General features: G+C 35.2%; 1 protein-coding gene across 1 annotated transcript in view; it reads right to left on the bottom strand.

The window, feature by feature from the left end:
- Positions 1-224: 224 nt before the first annotated feature.
- The window catches only part of PTGER3 (prostaglandin E receptor 3), a 42,945-nt gene continuing 25,760 nt past the window's right edge, over positions 225-17,409 (bottom strand). Inside the window, exon 2 of the mRNA XM_053693353.1 lies at positions 225-2,393. Coding sequence (XP_053549328.1) covers positions 2,109-2,393 — 285 coding nt within the window. The 3' untranslated portion in view covers positions 225-2,108. The remainder of the gene's footprint in view (positions 2,394-17,409) is intronic.

The raw sequence follows: 17,409 nt of genomic DNA, 5'->3' as shown, positions 1-17,409 counted from the left end.
ATATTGATATCTTGTTCATCAAACACAAACGTTTAGCTACGTGCAAAAACAGTAAGTGCAACTGCACAATTTAGGAAACACACTTGCAAAGCAGTTTATGTAAATGTTTGTAACTGTAGAAAAGTCTCAACGAATAAACCAATCGGTGTCATGAGGACTGGCCATGGGCATTCTAGAGGCGTGGCTGGTATGTTTTATTAATAAAACTTAACTTTTATTAGTCAAGTTAAAAGGAGAACACTAGTTAATGTGTCAAGAAGAAATAAGCCTACGTGTTTCAGCATGTAGCCGTAGTCATGGCTTGTTTTAATAGGGAATTCATATAGACCCTATGACATATATAATCTAGCAGTCATTTCTTGCATTTTCAAAGCTGATAAACGTTTTCTTTAAATGTTTTTTTTTTTTTTTTGCATATGTTAGAGTGGACGGTTTTTCTGACAATTTTTTTTGTTTTTTTGTGATAGGTTTTAAAGGTGGTTTTATGATTGTCGTTCAATATGTCGAGAGTTGAACAGTTACAATATAGATGATGCACCATTTATTATAATGAGTGACTCATGGAATGGGATGAGGGATGAGGACAAATCTTTAGGAATTCCACTATTTTCAAGTCACAGTGTTTTGCAACATATTGGTTTTATCCAGCGTTATTATTAAATCAAGGTCATTGGGGCCTATTTATGAAAGGCCTGTTGGACATGATCCGACATTGCGGATCATGTCCGACAGACCTCGCTGAATGCGGAGTGCAATACCCTCTCCGCATTTAGCATTGCACCAGCAGCTATTGTGAACTGCTGGTGCAACGCTGCCCCCCTGCAGATTTGCGGCCAATCGCTAGAAGGGGGTGTCAATCAACCCGATCGTATTCGATCGGGTTGAGTTGCGGTGATGTCTGTCCGCCTACTCAGAGCAGATGGACAGGTTATGGAGCAGCGGTCTTTAGACCGCTGCTTCATAACATGTGTTTATGGCGAGCCTTCAGGCTCTCCAGAAACACGGGGCTTCAAGCTCCATACAGAGCTTGATAGATATGCCCCATTGTGTTAACTGTATCTATTTTTCAGTGGGAAAAAACTTACTTTATTCATAATTATTAGACACGTGCATTTGTTTCGTTACGAATTCATACTCATTAACGAAACACAGATATTAGTCTCGTTTTAACAGAACGAATATCCGAATGAATAAAGCATGACATTTAAAAAAAAGCAAAGAATGACACACTTGTCAGTATTTATTCATTTCCTTTAAATAGTTAGAATACTTATCTTTAAAACATTGGAGAGCCGCGCTAACCCGCTCTTCTTCTTCATAGAGATCGGCAGCACTAATAGGAGGCATAAGAGTGGCGGCTTCCATGGCCTGCACTGAAGAAGAAGATCTTTTAGTGCAGGTCCTTCCTGGGAGCAGCCTCACTAATTCTTCTATTAGCGCGGCCAGGGTTCTGTGAATTAGACGGTTAATGCGGCTCTTCAGCTCGCTAAAGGTAAGTATAAAATTACTTTTTCACCTGTAGCTTTGGAACATATAAATTTGTTTAATAAAAATGAAGGTAAATGTTCCACAAATGGTCGGTAGTCATTTCTTTTAAAAAGAGATAAATATCAAATAGCACCGGCACTGAATATTCAAAATACAAAATATTTTTAATATTCGGAAATAAAGATTTGGCCGAACCAAAAATGTTGTGTGTGCACGTGTAATAATTACTGTTATCATTAGCCTGAAGTTTTTATATGTCATATTAATTTATCATGCAAAGTTATGTGACTTAAAAAAAGAAGCGTTTGTATTATTTTAAAGGGACATTCTGGGGGGGGGGGGGGGGAAATGGCCTCTTTCCTTACAGCAATCTTTATTTTATCGCGTTTCACCCCTTGTAGAACATGCTGTCATAATACTATGCTTTATACTATATTAATATATACTCTTCTTTATATATTCATTGCATTTACACAATTTAGACATTTGGCACATTGGATAATAAATATTACCCACTTAGCAGCTTTATATAGTTCATTCTAAGAAAGTCAGGCCACAAAAGCCGTTTCACATTAAAGCTTTCGGATTTTTTTTTTCAGCATGCAATTTGCATTACAGATTCATCCGTCAGTCTGTCTCATTTCAGTTGATAATATCATTGGATGTTCTTTATGTCCGTCGGTTGAGCAGCTAGAAACTGCGTTTGCTACTTGACAAAATTTTCTTAGTAGAATTTGTCGTAGTAAAAGATAGACCCAAGGATCGAGTATTTGGTTCAGAGAAGCCAGGCGAATTGCCGTCAAGAAGAAATTGCAGTCTTTCTGTAATGTTGAACTCTGCACTAATGATGAATTCTTGCAGTGCTCGGCCGAAGTGTTGTTGGACATCATTTTAAGCATGATCACCTATTTGGAAAAAAAAAGGAAATTGTTATTGAAGCTATCAGATCGGCAAGTGTACATTTTAGTAGCATGAGAAGAGGGCTATTTCATTGGTTATAGATAGAGTACAAAACAATAAGCAGAGTTAGAGGTGTAAGATAAGATTCATGAGTAGGGTTACCATATTGCCGCTTTAAAAAAGGACACATTTGAAAAATACATATGTCAGGGCTGTTTTAAGAAAGGTTTTATATAAGAACCCCGACATATGTATTTTTCATATGCGTCCCTTTTTAAAGCATCAATATGGTCACCCTATTCATGGGAGATTATGCAACTATTTTCATATTTATACAAGACGCTTTTTTTTAAGAGCAAGAAATAGAGATAAAGAGAAAAAGTAAGACTGCAGAAACATCTACATATAGTTAGAGGTTCATCAGCACCAACTTTAAAGGGACATGAAAGCCAAGATTTTTCTTTCATGATTCAGATAGAGAATATATTTTTAAACAACATTCCAATTAATGTCTATAATCTAATTTGCTTCATTCTCTTGGTATCCTTTGTTGAAGAAGCAGCAATGCACTACTGGTGGCTAGCTGAACACCTTGGGTGAACCAATCACATGATGCAAATATGTGCAGTCACCAATCAGCAGCTCCTGAGCTTATCTAGGTATTCTTTTTTAACAAAAGATACCAAGAGAACAAAACAAAGTAGATAATAGAAGCAAAATGGTTGTTTCAGAATCATGAAAGATTTAAAAAAATGGGTTTCATGTCCCATTAAGCTTTCATGATTCAGAAAGGGCGTGCAATTTTAAGAGACTTTTTAATTTACTTTTATTATCAAATGTACTTAATTATCTTTTCCTTTGTGGAAAAGCATACATAGGAACAGCACTACTGGATGCTAGCTTATGAGAGGTGAATACATATGCCTCTTGACATTGGCTCACAAGATGTGTTCAGCTAGCTCCCAGTCTTATGTGCATTATAATGTCCCTTTAAAAGGAAAAAAAAATGTGCTCATTCATTTTAGGCAGTCATCATCAATGCTGAATCAGTGTTTGTGTTTTATATTTGCTATGGCTGGCTATCTTTTGCTTCTTAAAATTCATTGAAAAGCATTTAGTATGCCTGTTTCTTGCCCAGCATATGGCAATAATTAATTCTGAATTAGATTCCCACACGATTAGACACAATTCTACCATAAAAGGGCCTTTTAATTCTATATTTATTTTTTATATACGGACTGTGTCATAACCCTGTTCTCATGTGAGCCTCTAACCCATAATTTAGCAAATATCCCCATACAGTGTTAGAATGAGATGAGAAAACCTATTCATACTCTCAGTTTGCTGTTTTAATGTGTTACACATTTGATTTTATGTGGATCAATTCATTAAAAGGACAGTAAACACTTCATAATTACATATTTTTTCTGCAGTCTTACAACACAATAAAATGTCTAGAAAAGATAGGACATGCCCCTGTTGTATTAAATAAATAAAATCCCCACTGTTTGGCTTCAGCAGAAATGATAAGATAACAACTACAAACTAGAGACAAATATTTAGCACGTTTATGATTGTGATACCTGCCATATCCTCTTTCTATTTTTAGGATTGGAAAATCCACAACTTTCAGAATTAAATTACAGTAAAAGGGAGCAGAATAAATACTGAAAGTTTGATATAAAATCTCAAAGGCCTCTAGTTATCAAGGTCTGTCGGACCTGATCCGACAGTGCGGATCAGGTCCGACAGACCTCGCTGAATACGGCGAGCAATACGCTCGCCGTATTGAGCATTGCACCAGAAGCTCACAAGAGCTGCTGGTGCAACGCCGCCCCCTGCAGACTCGCGGCCAATGGGCCATCAGCAGGGGGGTGTCAATCAACCCGATTGTACTCGATCGGGTTGATTTCCGGCGATGTCTGTCCGCCTGCTCAGAGCAGGCGGACAGGTTATGGCTCGCCAGAAGCACGGGGCATCAAGCTCCATTCGGAGATTGATACATATGCCCCAAAGAGTCTACAGTCCCTTTAAAGAGACACTAAACCCAATTTATTTCCTTAATGATTCAGATAGAGCAGCAATTTTAAGCAACTTTCTAATTTATTCCTATTATCAATTTTTGTTCGTTTTGTTGCTATCTTTATTTAAAAAGCCGGAATGTAAAGCTTAGGAGCCAGTCTATTTTTGGTTCAAACCTGGGTTACATTTGGTTATTGGTGGCAAAATGTAGTCACCAATATGCAAGCGCTATCCAGGGTGCTGAACCTAAAATGGCTAGCTCCTGAGCTTTACATTCCATGAGCATGATTAAGGGATAATATCCCAAAACGTTGCTGCCTACCTACTTTGTACCTGCATGGGATAAAGATGTTTCAATAAAGCATTGAGAACTTACAGTGGTGCTGTGGATTTTCTAATTTTTCTACATATTATTGAGGTTGACAGTCCCTCTCACCACCTGCACCTGTGATACTGTGGAGCTGTACACTGTTTGTGTGTATTCTGCTTTTTAAATAAAGATAACAAGAGAACGAAGAAAAAATGATAATAGGAGTAAATTAGAAAGTTGCTTAAAATTGCAAGCTCTACCTGAATAATTAAAGAAAAAAAATGGGTTTAGTGTCTCTTTAACTAGACCAGTTTTGCATGTTCTGCCTTTTATTCCACTGCTAACATGTTTAGACTTTATACATTGTACATTGGTCATAGATGTGTAACAAACGCAGAAAAAGAAAATACTTGTCTCACATAACCAAGAATTATGCCTTATTAGATCATAACTGAGTGAAGCCAACGGTCTCCTTATCTAGCTATCTCATGCTATACTAAACTGCTGAGTTAAAGTGCTGTGTTGTTTTTTTCTCCCTGTGTTTGTTTTGGATCTATGCACTAAGTCAACAATTCTTACCACGCTGTGACATGTGTTTCTCTGGTTTGCTCTAAATTTTAATGGATGACTGTTGCTTTTAACTGAGATAAAGAAAACAAGCAAGATTATAGCTCAGAAATGGTGCATTATGAAACTGAAGAAAATCATGTATTAGTTAACTGCGTCTGGCATATATCTGACCCCCAAATTAAAACTGACAGAGTAATAAAGAGCTGTCTGATTTCTATTTTTTGTCTTTTTGAAAGGACATATGGACCAAATGAAATATAAAAATATTTATAACAACTTTATCACAGCCTTGGTTTCATAAAGTGCATTCATTTGGGGCATGAAAGCCAAAATTAAACTTGCCTGATTCAAATAGAGCTTGTTATTTTATTAAGACACATTTAAATTCACATCTACAGTATTATCAAATGCACTGTGTTCTCTTGGCATCCTTTGTTCAAAAATATGTGTAAATATCCTCAGCAGCAGCAATGCACTGCTTGGAGCTAGCTGGCAACTGGTGGCTGCACACAGTCTCTTGTCATTGGCTCACCAGGTGTGTTCAGCTAGCTCCCAGTAGTGCAATGTTTCTCTTTAAATGGACAGTGTATTGTAATGTGTGGTAAAGATGACTTTAGTGCCTTATCAAAAAATAAATATATAACTTTTTTTTTTTTTTTTATTACTGTACTAGGCAGTTTTTGGGGGCTAAAGTTGGCGCGAGTAGAGTGTTAGAAAAAAAAAAAAGCTACTGAAAAGTGCCTCTACATTGCGGTCTATGGGAACTGTGTGTTCCCTGTAAATATGTATATGCTGATACATATATATGTATGTGTTAATATTTGAATATACACATATTAACACCTAAATACATATATATATAAGCATATACATATAAATATTTAAAATTGCTGCCCAGCGCTGCGTGACTTACCCCCTTCGCTGCGCTAAGGTTCTGTGCCGTGTATGACGGCATCAGAATGAGGATCCCATTGGAGTCTTTGGAAGCGCTATCTTGTGCGCACAATGCTTCCGTGCAATGGGAACGCAAACTCACACCTCACTCCTAATACCAGCACACATTTGCGTGCGCTGGTATTACAAAGTGGAGTGCAAATATCATACAGAGTGGCTGCTATGCCCCCCCCCCCCAGCACTTGGACCCTTGTGCCACAGTACCTACTGCACCAACGTTATTTCCTCCCCTGAAGTTCGGTTGTTGTGGATGCATTGTACATGTGTATATACTGTGTTATATGTATGTATTATACTATAAAATAGTATATTATGTATTTTAAGTCAGTTTGTTCTATAATATACTATTTTATAGTATAATTCATTCATATAAGTCAGTTTGTTATATAAATAAACATGCTTTTAACTTTTGGCGTGTTCATTTCTTTTTATTAACAAGATTTTGTGTTTTGGACATTAATATCCAGTAGAAGACAGTAGCTGCATCCCTTTTTGTTTTGCAATAGCGTATTTTCTTAAACTTTGCACTATGTAAAATGTGTTTTAAAAATAGACTGAATTTAGCATTGTTTATATGTATAGTTGCTACAAGATTACACTGTACTGAACATGTTTAGTTCTAATATTGCTACCAAACTTAACCAGTGTTATATTTTAATAACATATTGCAACTGCATTATTAAAGTAACCCCATTCCCTACAATGTAAACTTACTTTGTTATATTTATTATATTGCGGCCGCATTGTAATAAATGTGTTATTAATATAGAACATGTTTGGTCTAGTAGATATTACAACTAAACACGTTCCGGACAGTGTAATCTTGTAGTGGCTATACAAATACAATGTTAAAAAGTGTCACATTTTACATAGTGCAACGTTTAAAAAAACACAACTTACTTACTTGAATGATCTGCTGGAAAGTGTCCTTATATTTGTTTTCATTTCAAATGTTGGTAGATATGCTTTAGTTCAGGGTTTCGTCAATTTTTTTTCCAAAGACCCAGTGCAATAATACCATATCCCATCGTGACCTTATGTTTATGCTTGGTCTAAAAATTTCTAAGGTCATAGAGAACAAGATAGCTGCAATTTTTGGCAAAGACTAAAATGTGTGTATACTTTATTTCTGTTTGTGGTTAAATTTAAAAGTGTTGCAAATAGTAATAACACACACACACAAACACTATCTCATACAACAAAACACACACTCACTATTTCATAAAACACACACATTTACACACACACTCTCATACAACACACACTCACACTCATACAACACACACACACTGTCTCATGCAACACACACACACACTCTCATACAACAAACACCGTCTCATACAACACACATGAGAGTGTTCTTATACAACACACACACACCACACACATTCTCATACAACACAAACCTTTATACAACACACACCACAAACTCTCATACAACACACACCACAAACACACTCTCTCATACAATACACAAACATACCACACACAAACACACCACACACTCCCATACAACATACAAACACACCACACACACTCTCATACAACATACACACTCTCATATAACACACACCACACACTCTCATACAAAACAGACACACACCACACATCCTCTCCTACAACACACCCATAAGTTGGGACCCAGTAAACATGGTGTTGTGAAGAATCCTTCTTTAGTAGATCTCTCCAAGTGGAAAGTTTCCTAATTAGTCAGTAACATCCATCCTGTTTCACCTGGCAGATTGTGTTAGAACATTCACTGCATCATAGGTTGAATGAGCAATTATTTAAAATACCTAAAATTATGTATGAATTAACAATTAGAGATGCCTAAAGAAGCCCTTATTTACTTTTATGTTATAATTATTCAAAATAGTTAAAATTAAAAAGGGAGGATATAACCTTTTACTCAGACACAATCAGTTATTATACATTGTATTGCTTAACTGTATTACCCAATGTTTATCATATTGATCTAAATAGACATATCTACACGCCTCATTTTTATCTCACACAGGGCCGTGCACTATAAAATTTCATGTGATCATGGCAAAATCCCTTGAGATCACAGTAAAGCAAAGTGTGACCTCAGCACTGATGAAGTTTATTGTTTATTTTTAATGCAGATGACTGTAAAAAGAGTAGGTCTGGATCACTGAGCACTTACAGTAGCTGAAGAAGTTTTGAAGTAAAATATCTTAATTTTTTTACATAGAGATGCCCAAGTAATATTTTTACAGCTTTTTATAGTCATACCGCATCCTTCAAGTGATTTAGCATATGGTTATAGGTATGGCTCATTTAAAGTCTATTTACAATGGGATACTGCTACTGAAGAAATTATGGGGTAAAATGTCCTTTTTTACATCAGGTAATATTTTCTAGTCAGCTTTTAATAGATATATATGCTGCATCCAGGGCCGGTTCAACCATGGGACCAAGTGGATCCAAAGGACCCAGGCAGCACTTCAGTGACTGAGCCAGTACATGTCAGACCAAGACCACTCCTGTCCTCTATCTCTGTGGGTAAGTTGCAGGCTCCCAGCAGGATAACCTCATCATGCATCAATACACATGCAAGGTGGGACAAGTGCATCTCTTCCCTAGTAGGTTGATATTCTAATCAGTAATGCTACTACTAGGAGGTGTCATTGCACTATCGGACTAAGGCAGCACAATATCTTGAGTTGGCCCTTGCTGCATCACGTTCAAGTGATTCAGAATTTTGGTACCATGTGCCTTTAAATTCCCACTGAGCTAGCTTACATTGCTCAGATATATCAGCTTAGGGCATTTAAGGAAATGTGACTTCAGCCATATAAAAAGATCTTTGTATTGTAAACCTGCCCTCTTCTCTCTGCTCTGAACAGCAGTCCACATCCAGTAACATAGCAGCCCATAAAAATGATTCAGTGCTGTGTATTTGTTTTTCATTCTTACTAAAATTAAAAATGTTGACCTCATGAGTAATTCCAATGACTGTTACTACGATTTCTGTAGAGCTTAAAGGGACAGTCTACCATAGAATTGTTATTGTTTAAAAGATAGATAATCCTTTTATTACCCATTCCCCAGTTTGGCATAACCAACACTGTTATATTAATATGCTTTTTACCTCTGTGATTACCTTTTATCTAAGAACCTTCTTCCAGCCCCCTGATCACATGACTGTGACTGTTTATTATCTATTGTCTTAAATTTAGCATTGTTTTGTGCTAAATCTTAAAGGGACAGTTCACCCAAAAACTTTCTCCCCTTTAAATTATTCCCAATGATCCTTTTTACCTGCTAGAGTGTATTAAATTGGTTGTAAGTAGCTCCTTTACTCATATTTCAGCATTTGAAATAGCTGATTTAGCTTGTGGTTTCCCAACCTATACTGAAAGTTTTGATACTGGCGTATACGCTATTGACAAGCCTAAGTAAACACAGCCAGCAGAAGAGATTACACCCTCAGTGGGGGGCATGATAGTTAAGTAATAAAATGATAATTTGCCATTGTTCTCTCTATGTATTGAGCTTTGGTGTTCCAGACAAATATAAGATAGGGAAGCAAGTCTGTGTACATAAAAGTGATAACATAATGAGATCTGATATTACCTGAAGCTCAACCCATTGTAATAGGTTGTGGTTTCAAAGCACAAAACCAGCTACTTCAGATACACAAATAAACCCGAAAATGCAATTTCTCAAATATTTTATACTCTGCCGTTGGTATAACAAGTCATTTAAAATACATTTATGGAAAAACAATTTTACAGTGTACTGTCCCTTTAAATAACTTTCTGTGCCTGAGCACAGTGTTATCTATATGGCCCATGTGTACTTTCTGTCTCTTTGTGTTAAAAAGAGATTTAAAAAGCATGTGATAAGAGGCAGCCCTCAAGGGCTTATAAATTAGCATATGAGTCTGTCTAGGTTTAGTTTAAACTAAGAATACCAAGAGAAAAAAGCAAATTTGATGATAAAAGTAAATTGGAAAGTTGATTAAAATTAAAAGTCCTATCTTAATAATGAAAGTTTAATTTATACTAGACTGTCCCTTTAAAGGAGTCTGAAAGTCAATTTTTTTATTTTATGCCACTAACAGAAGGTGATTTAAATGTATTTGTTTATATTAAAAAAATATATGCTTCTATGCAAATAAACCTATTGTATTAAAGCATATGGAGGCTTGACTTAATCAACCAATACAATTGAGGATATTATTCTTATTACACACAGAGTAGTGGATGCCTCAATATCAGGTATGCAAAAAAAAAATAATAATAATAATTCTCATTTTGGAAAATGTAAGCAGCTTTAAAGGGTCAGTAAAGACTCTTAAAATTGTAATATCAAATATTTAAAGGGACATTTAACACTTTGAGATGTTAATATAAAATGATAAATCGTATATATAAAAAAACCTCTGCAATATTATTTATTTTGTTCCCTTTTCCTATTAGAAATGGAAGTGCAGAACACTGTTATATTCCACACAGCCATTGGCTGCACATGCTATTGACCTATTTATAACTGTCCCTAATTGGCCACAGCAGAGAAGGATACCTAAATTACAACATGGCAGCTTCCATTGTTTTAGAGACACATAGGGGCCCATTTATCAAGTTCCGGATGGAGCTTGAGGGCCGTGTTTCTGGTGAGCCTGCAGGCTCGCCAGAAACACCAGTTATGAAGCAGCGATCTAAAGACCGCTGCTCCATAACCTGTCCTCCTGCTCTGAGCAGGAGGACAGACATCGCCGCAACTCAACCCGATCGAGTACGATTGGGTTGGTTGATACCCCCCTGCTGGCGACCTCTGCGAATCTGCAGGGGGCGACGTTGTACCAGCAGCTCACAAGAGCTGCTGGGGCAATACTGAATACGGAGAGCGTATTGCTCTCCACATTCAGCGAGGTCTGTCGGACATGATCCGCACTGTTGGATTAGGTCCGACAGACCTTTGTTAAATAGGCCCCTAAATATTGACAAAACAAGTGTAAAGTTTTAAACAGCTAATGAATCTACAGGTTATTCTCAGACTAATCTTTTCTTTGAATGCATCATTCTACCTAGCATTTATTTAGTGTTTAATGTCCCTTTAAGTTTGTGAAATACACAATTCTTGCAATGTGCTTTCATTATTTATTTTATACAACTTTTCTGCAATTTAAACTGAATTGAAAACTGAAGGTTTTCCTAATATGAGAATTGAAAGTGCACATGGCAGCCTTAAATAGTCAAAAAATTACATTCACTAATTTGTTAAATTCTTGATAGTTTGCAGATGGCGCAGGTCTTGAAGATATACTTCAAATTGTAGATAGCTCTACTAAACAAAGGAAAAAAGCTTGTTGTGTGTATTGAAGCCAAAATTTATAAGAGTGCAGTATACTCACTCCATATAATCTGTTATATCAGCAAGTCTGGATGGGAGCCTCTTGATAGGTGTAATATAATGTATTTTCAATCTTTCATCTTTAATATCTATTTTAAAAGCACTATAATTATAAGTTTTTTTACTGGAGAAACAAATACTGTTCACTTGTTTTTTGTAATTAACACTGCAGATTGGTATATTTGTGGAAACAAGGTGACGTTTTCTGGAGGCACTCATTGGTTAATTGTTTTCATACATCGTTTCATCATTGGCGGATTGAGCGAAATACACCATAGATTCGGTCGGACCTGAAAAGGAACTGAATTCCCCTTTTTTGATAACACCCACAAGTCGACCATTTCGATAGGTGAATGGGATAACACATGACTGTTTTCCATCCGGATGTGGTTAACTCTCTGTGATTGGTTCGTAAAAACATGTGACATAACCGGACCTGAAATGGAACAGACGCATAAATAACTACCTGATTGAGGACTCATTTTGGATCGTTTTTATTGGTTATGACTGAATTCTTGTATACTGTGATTGGTTCAGGTTTTTTAGCCAGGGAATTCAGCTCTATTGAAATGTAATTATACTATCAGTAGAACAACAACATAGTGCAATTTTAAATTTAGTGAAAGGAATTCTCTGGCCAAAACGTAAATAAACAAGAAATTAATTTTTGACTATGTAATTTTGTGAGTCCTATTTCCGGTAAAACCGGAAGTGGGAACCCGTGTTGATTGTATTTAAACCAGCAATGTTTGTCACAGCAAGGCAATCTATATATGTTTTTATAAGCTCTTAAAAAAGACGTTTTTACGTTGAAACGCGTTGAGATAAGCTAAATATTAAAGCTTTGTTCTTTTTTTTTAATCGAAATTCAGTTTTCTTTGGCTATTTTCTTCTGCTGTGACATTGCAGGAATTAAAGTTTTAATGGAGTAAGTTACTATTTGTTTATATACAGAGTAGCTAACATTGCTTTATTGGAGCTTTCATTTTTCCTCAGTTTTGGTAGATTTACACCTATCAAGAGGCTCCCATCCAGACTTGCTGATATAACAGATTATATGGAGTGAGTATACTGCACTCTTATAAATTTTGGCTTCAATACACAAGACAAGCTGTTTTCCTTTGTTTAGTAGAGCTATCTACAATTTGAAGTATATCTTCAAGACCTGCGCCATCTGCAAATTATCAAGAATCTATTTTTCAGTCTTTTGGGAGGGATTGCAAGAAGGCAGTGGTCTACACTTTAGGAGAGTATTGTTTCTTTTTCATTTTTGAATAAGATTTGTGTGATATAAGATCTTACGTAATATGTACATTTCTCTTTGCTCTAATTTGTTAAAGCATTTCATTTTAAGACTATCGACCCTACGCTACTGTGGGATCCAATCAGCAGCACTAGTCGCATGACTCAGATGTGCAACCAATGCTACTTATTGTATCAGTGGCAGTTTCCACTCTGGACCAGCAGTGCTCCGTGGGTCTCGAGCAGCACTTCTACTGTGTGTACAGTAGAGTAGGGTCGATAGTCTTAAATTACATACTCTAACAAATTTGAGCATGCATTATGTCCTGTTAACAACCCCTTCCCTGTTATCTGTGCCTAATGTCCTCAGCATGATTGATATCATACAGAATTGCAAAAGAATTGAAATTTTTCTAACAGAATACCAGTGACAAGCTTTGACTGCTTCAAAAATAAGTCCAGACTGGCTACTTCAAATAAGACAAACAATGGAAGGAATTTGGCTATTGAAAAACAGTTGCAGAAAAACAAAGAGGATGTTCATTTATTGCAAGGCAGCATAACAAAATCTTGCAATTTCATTGTCTTTACTGTCCCTATTAACACATTAATACAATCTTCATATTGCATATATGTGCCCATGCAACAGAATTAAACACACGCTTGTATATTGCCAATCACCAGCTACCTGTGTATGCCAATCTTGAGTGGCGTAACAGCCGTTAAAGAGTTTAACTAGACAAAGCTCTAATGTAAAGTTACAAAGGGACATTCATGCAATAATAAAATGCTTTAATACATTAGAAAATATCGTTATTGTATTACAATACCCCTTTAATGCGTTTACCAAGAAAAACAAAAAATAATTACTGATCTCTGATACACACTATAAACATTTCTTTCATGTTCCTATAAAAGATTAGAAAAAATATATTTTTTTTTCTTTGACCAGAAATCTATTTTGATGATATTAAACATTTTAAGAACCTAAGTAGTTTTCACATCAAAAACCAAAGTTTTTCTTTGGCCGGCGTTCCTGAATGCTTCAAGGAGGCAGCACAAAATAAGGGGGGGGGGGTAATTAGCAACCTGCATATTCCCTAAAATTAAAAAAAACTACAATAGATAAACCTCAAACTGAGGTACACATAAATGTCACTTCTAATTTTTCTTGGGCCGTTAAGGAACTGGTATTATTTTATCCCCCCCCCCCCCTTTTTCTGTTTTTTGTTTTGTTTTATTTTTCAGCCATAACCTGACCCAAATAGCAAACCACTAGCTTTATAGTGTTTAAATTCTACCACAAGTACCAGGGTCTGCAAGTTATTGTGGACATTTGTGTTCTTGAATGCTTTCTGTATGCTATGCTAAGTCACATTGTACATTATTCTTGTAATCTGTCAATAAGAAAAAAAGCAGATTTTATAATTTCAATAAATTTGTTCTAAAAAAAAAACTACAATAGAATAAAGTACTGGTGTTTGAATAAATAAAGCTGATAACTAACATGTACAGTAATATTTTAGTTTCTAAACCTTTTTTTTTTTTTTGCCTACAGTTTTTTGTATTTTAAACTCAAACAAATTCTAATCTCATTTTTACACCGAAATTTTAAAATTATAAATAACCATGGGAAATCCCGAGTAAGATTAGAAAGCCCATAAGAAAAAAGGTGGATGAAAAAGAAGACTGCAAAAGGCAACAACAATATATATCCATGAATGGGATTAAAAAGTTTTTTTACTGCTATACAAATATTTCTAATTTTTAATACTAGTTCCCAAAAACATTGTTTTCAGTACATTAATATCTGAATTTAAACAAAATGTAACAAATGTAAAATAGTTCCTTTTAGATTCGGCATAGAGAAAAAAAAGATTTTAGTATCTCTTTAAACTAAATGTGCCTCTGGGGATAATAGGGTGTGTGCTGATGAGTAAGGCTGTGTGTGAGGTGAATAGTAATTTGAGAATTACAAAATACACTTGCAACTTTAAATATATAAAAAGTAGATGTGTACGTGTGAAAAATTTGCTTCAGGTTTTTTTAAACGTTCGTTTTGGCCAAATATTGGATTTAGATTTGTTAGTTATTTCCAATGGGAATAAATAATATAGACAATTAATATTAACAAATATCTTACATTATAGGATTTTAACAATTAAAAGAACATACAACTTCTATATGGCTAAAATACAACATTTAGTGCCTGACCGGCTGTCCCTATCATCAGTCATTAGTAACACTATGGCAGTATATGACAGAAGAACAATGTTTGGCTAATTTTGTGGACTAGAACAACTCCCCCAGAATATAACCATACCTCCAAACATTTTAGATACTAACCAGGACCAAGAAGCTCGTAGCTGAGTCAGGGAGACCTATGGGTGGATTTGTGTGTGTTTAATGGGACGAGTTAGTACAAGGAAGAGTGGAGTTATGGGTGTCTCATAGTTGGCCATGTGCACAGTTTGGGTAAAGCCTTGAATACCATGGGTAGGGTAAGGCCGGTCCTAGACGTATACAGTCCTAGTTTGCTCCACAGCTCTCAATACAATATTGATACCATAGCTTTTATCAGATATATTGTAAAAAAATTATTTTAATCAACTTAGTGCAATGTCTTTTTGTCATGCTTTGTTCTCATATACAATTACAGTCAAAATGTTACTGAATGAAATTCAGACTGAAGGACACATTAAGTACACAGTTACAATAATAGTTTATTTAAAGATAATATAATCTTTAGCAGATAATAGTGCACAGAAAAGGCTCATTAAACACTTTGAGATTATAATATAAAATGTAGTAAAAAAAAATAAAATTGCAAGTTACTTTTATTATTTAGTGTCCACTTTTCATGTACAGTACTTTAATTCTACAAATTAATGGATTTCCAATACTTAAATGGGCAGTAAAAAAAAAGAGAGAAAGAGAGAAAGAGAAAGAGAGAGAGAGATCGATATATATATATATATATATATATATATATATATATATATATATATATATATATATATATATATAAAATTATACAGTATATATATATATATATATATATATATATATATATATATATATATATATATATATATATATATATATATATATATAATATAATATAAAGTTATGCAGGACCAAACATTTATTTATTTTGCCAATTTTTCATGTAATTTAATTCTGAAAATTGAGGATTTTTATATCTCACAGCTAAAATGCACACTGCAGAGTTCTCAGATATAACCCTGCTACATATCTTTCCCTAACTGGCTTTAGTTGATAACAATTGCAAAACATTTCAATTTGTACTAACATAAGCCTCCGTCCCAATCAATTTGCTGCAGCTTTTTCTGCTTTTTTTTTTTTTTTTTTACCAAAAAGGCTATAATAATGTGTTTTTTTTAAGTTCTTTCCCGCACTCACAAATAAGTTTGCAGATCCTTGATAAAAGCCCAGATAAAAGATGGCAACTACAGGTTTCTATGCAAAGAATTTACAACATATTTTTCATCTGATTTTAACATTATTTAAATGGTAAGTCTTAAACCATCTGCCTTGCAACATTGTATCTGCCTAGGAGATCTTTAAAGGGATATAAAACCCAATGCATTTCTTTCATGATTCATACAATTTTAAACCATACCATTTACTTCAATCAAATTTGCTTTATTCTCTTGGAATGCTTTGTTGGAGGAGTAGCAATGCCTCACTGAGACAGTTAACTGAATACATTGGGTGAGCCAATGACAACAGGCATATAAGTGAAGCCACCAATAAGCAGCTAGCTCTTAGCTGCTTCTGAGCCTACTTAGGAATGCTTTTCCATAAAAGACAAAAAGAGAACAAAATACATTAAATAGAAGTAAATTAGAAAGTTGTTTACAATTGCATGCTCTATCTGAATCATAAAACCACATTTTGGATTTGATGTCCCTTTAAATGATATTACGCCTTCGTGAACAGTTTTTATATGGGACACACCTCCATGCACACTACAACCTCATTTACCAAAGTGCCTTTCAAAGTACTTGCGTCTACATTATAAAACTCACAGTAAAGAAATGCTTGTTCTAGTTTACAAGTTCAATAATATCTTATTATTCTCAGGCTAATCTTTGCTTTGAATACATAATTCTAATTAGCATTTACTTAATGTCTGATGTCCCTTTAATTCTAAATGTATAAAAAGGACAAATAAAGCCTTTTAGGTGTAACTTCTACCGGCTGTCTCTGATTCAGATGCCTAGATTACAAGTGAAATGCAAAAGGTATAGGCCTCTAGTTATCAAGCCGTCAACTTACCTGCATTTAACAGCACCAATACGCTCGCCTAAGATCACCTAACATCGCTGCCGCGGACCATAATATGTTCTCCAAAATTATCAAAAAAGCTGTCAAAAAGCTGCGTACCAAGTAGAGAGCAATGATCAGCGGACTGTTGTTAACTAACAGTCATCGATCTCGCTGCTCTTTGGCTTGTTTACAGCTTTCTTGCTACCCTGTCACTAAACACCCACACTATACTATACTGTTTACCCCCT

Source organism: Bombina bombina, chromosome 10 (genome assembly GCF_027579735.1).
Source record: "Bombina bombina isolate aBomBom1 chromosome 10, aBomBom1.pri, whole genome shotgun sequence".
Taxonomy (NCBI): domain Eukaryota; kingdom Metazoa; phylum Chordata; class Amphibia; order Anura; family Bombinatoridae; genus Bombina; species Bombina bombina.
Note: the sequence above shows the minus strand (reverse complement) of the source record. Positions and strands in the feature narration are given on the sequence as shown.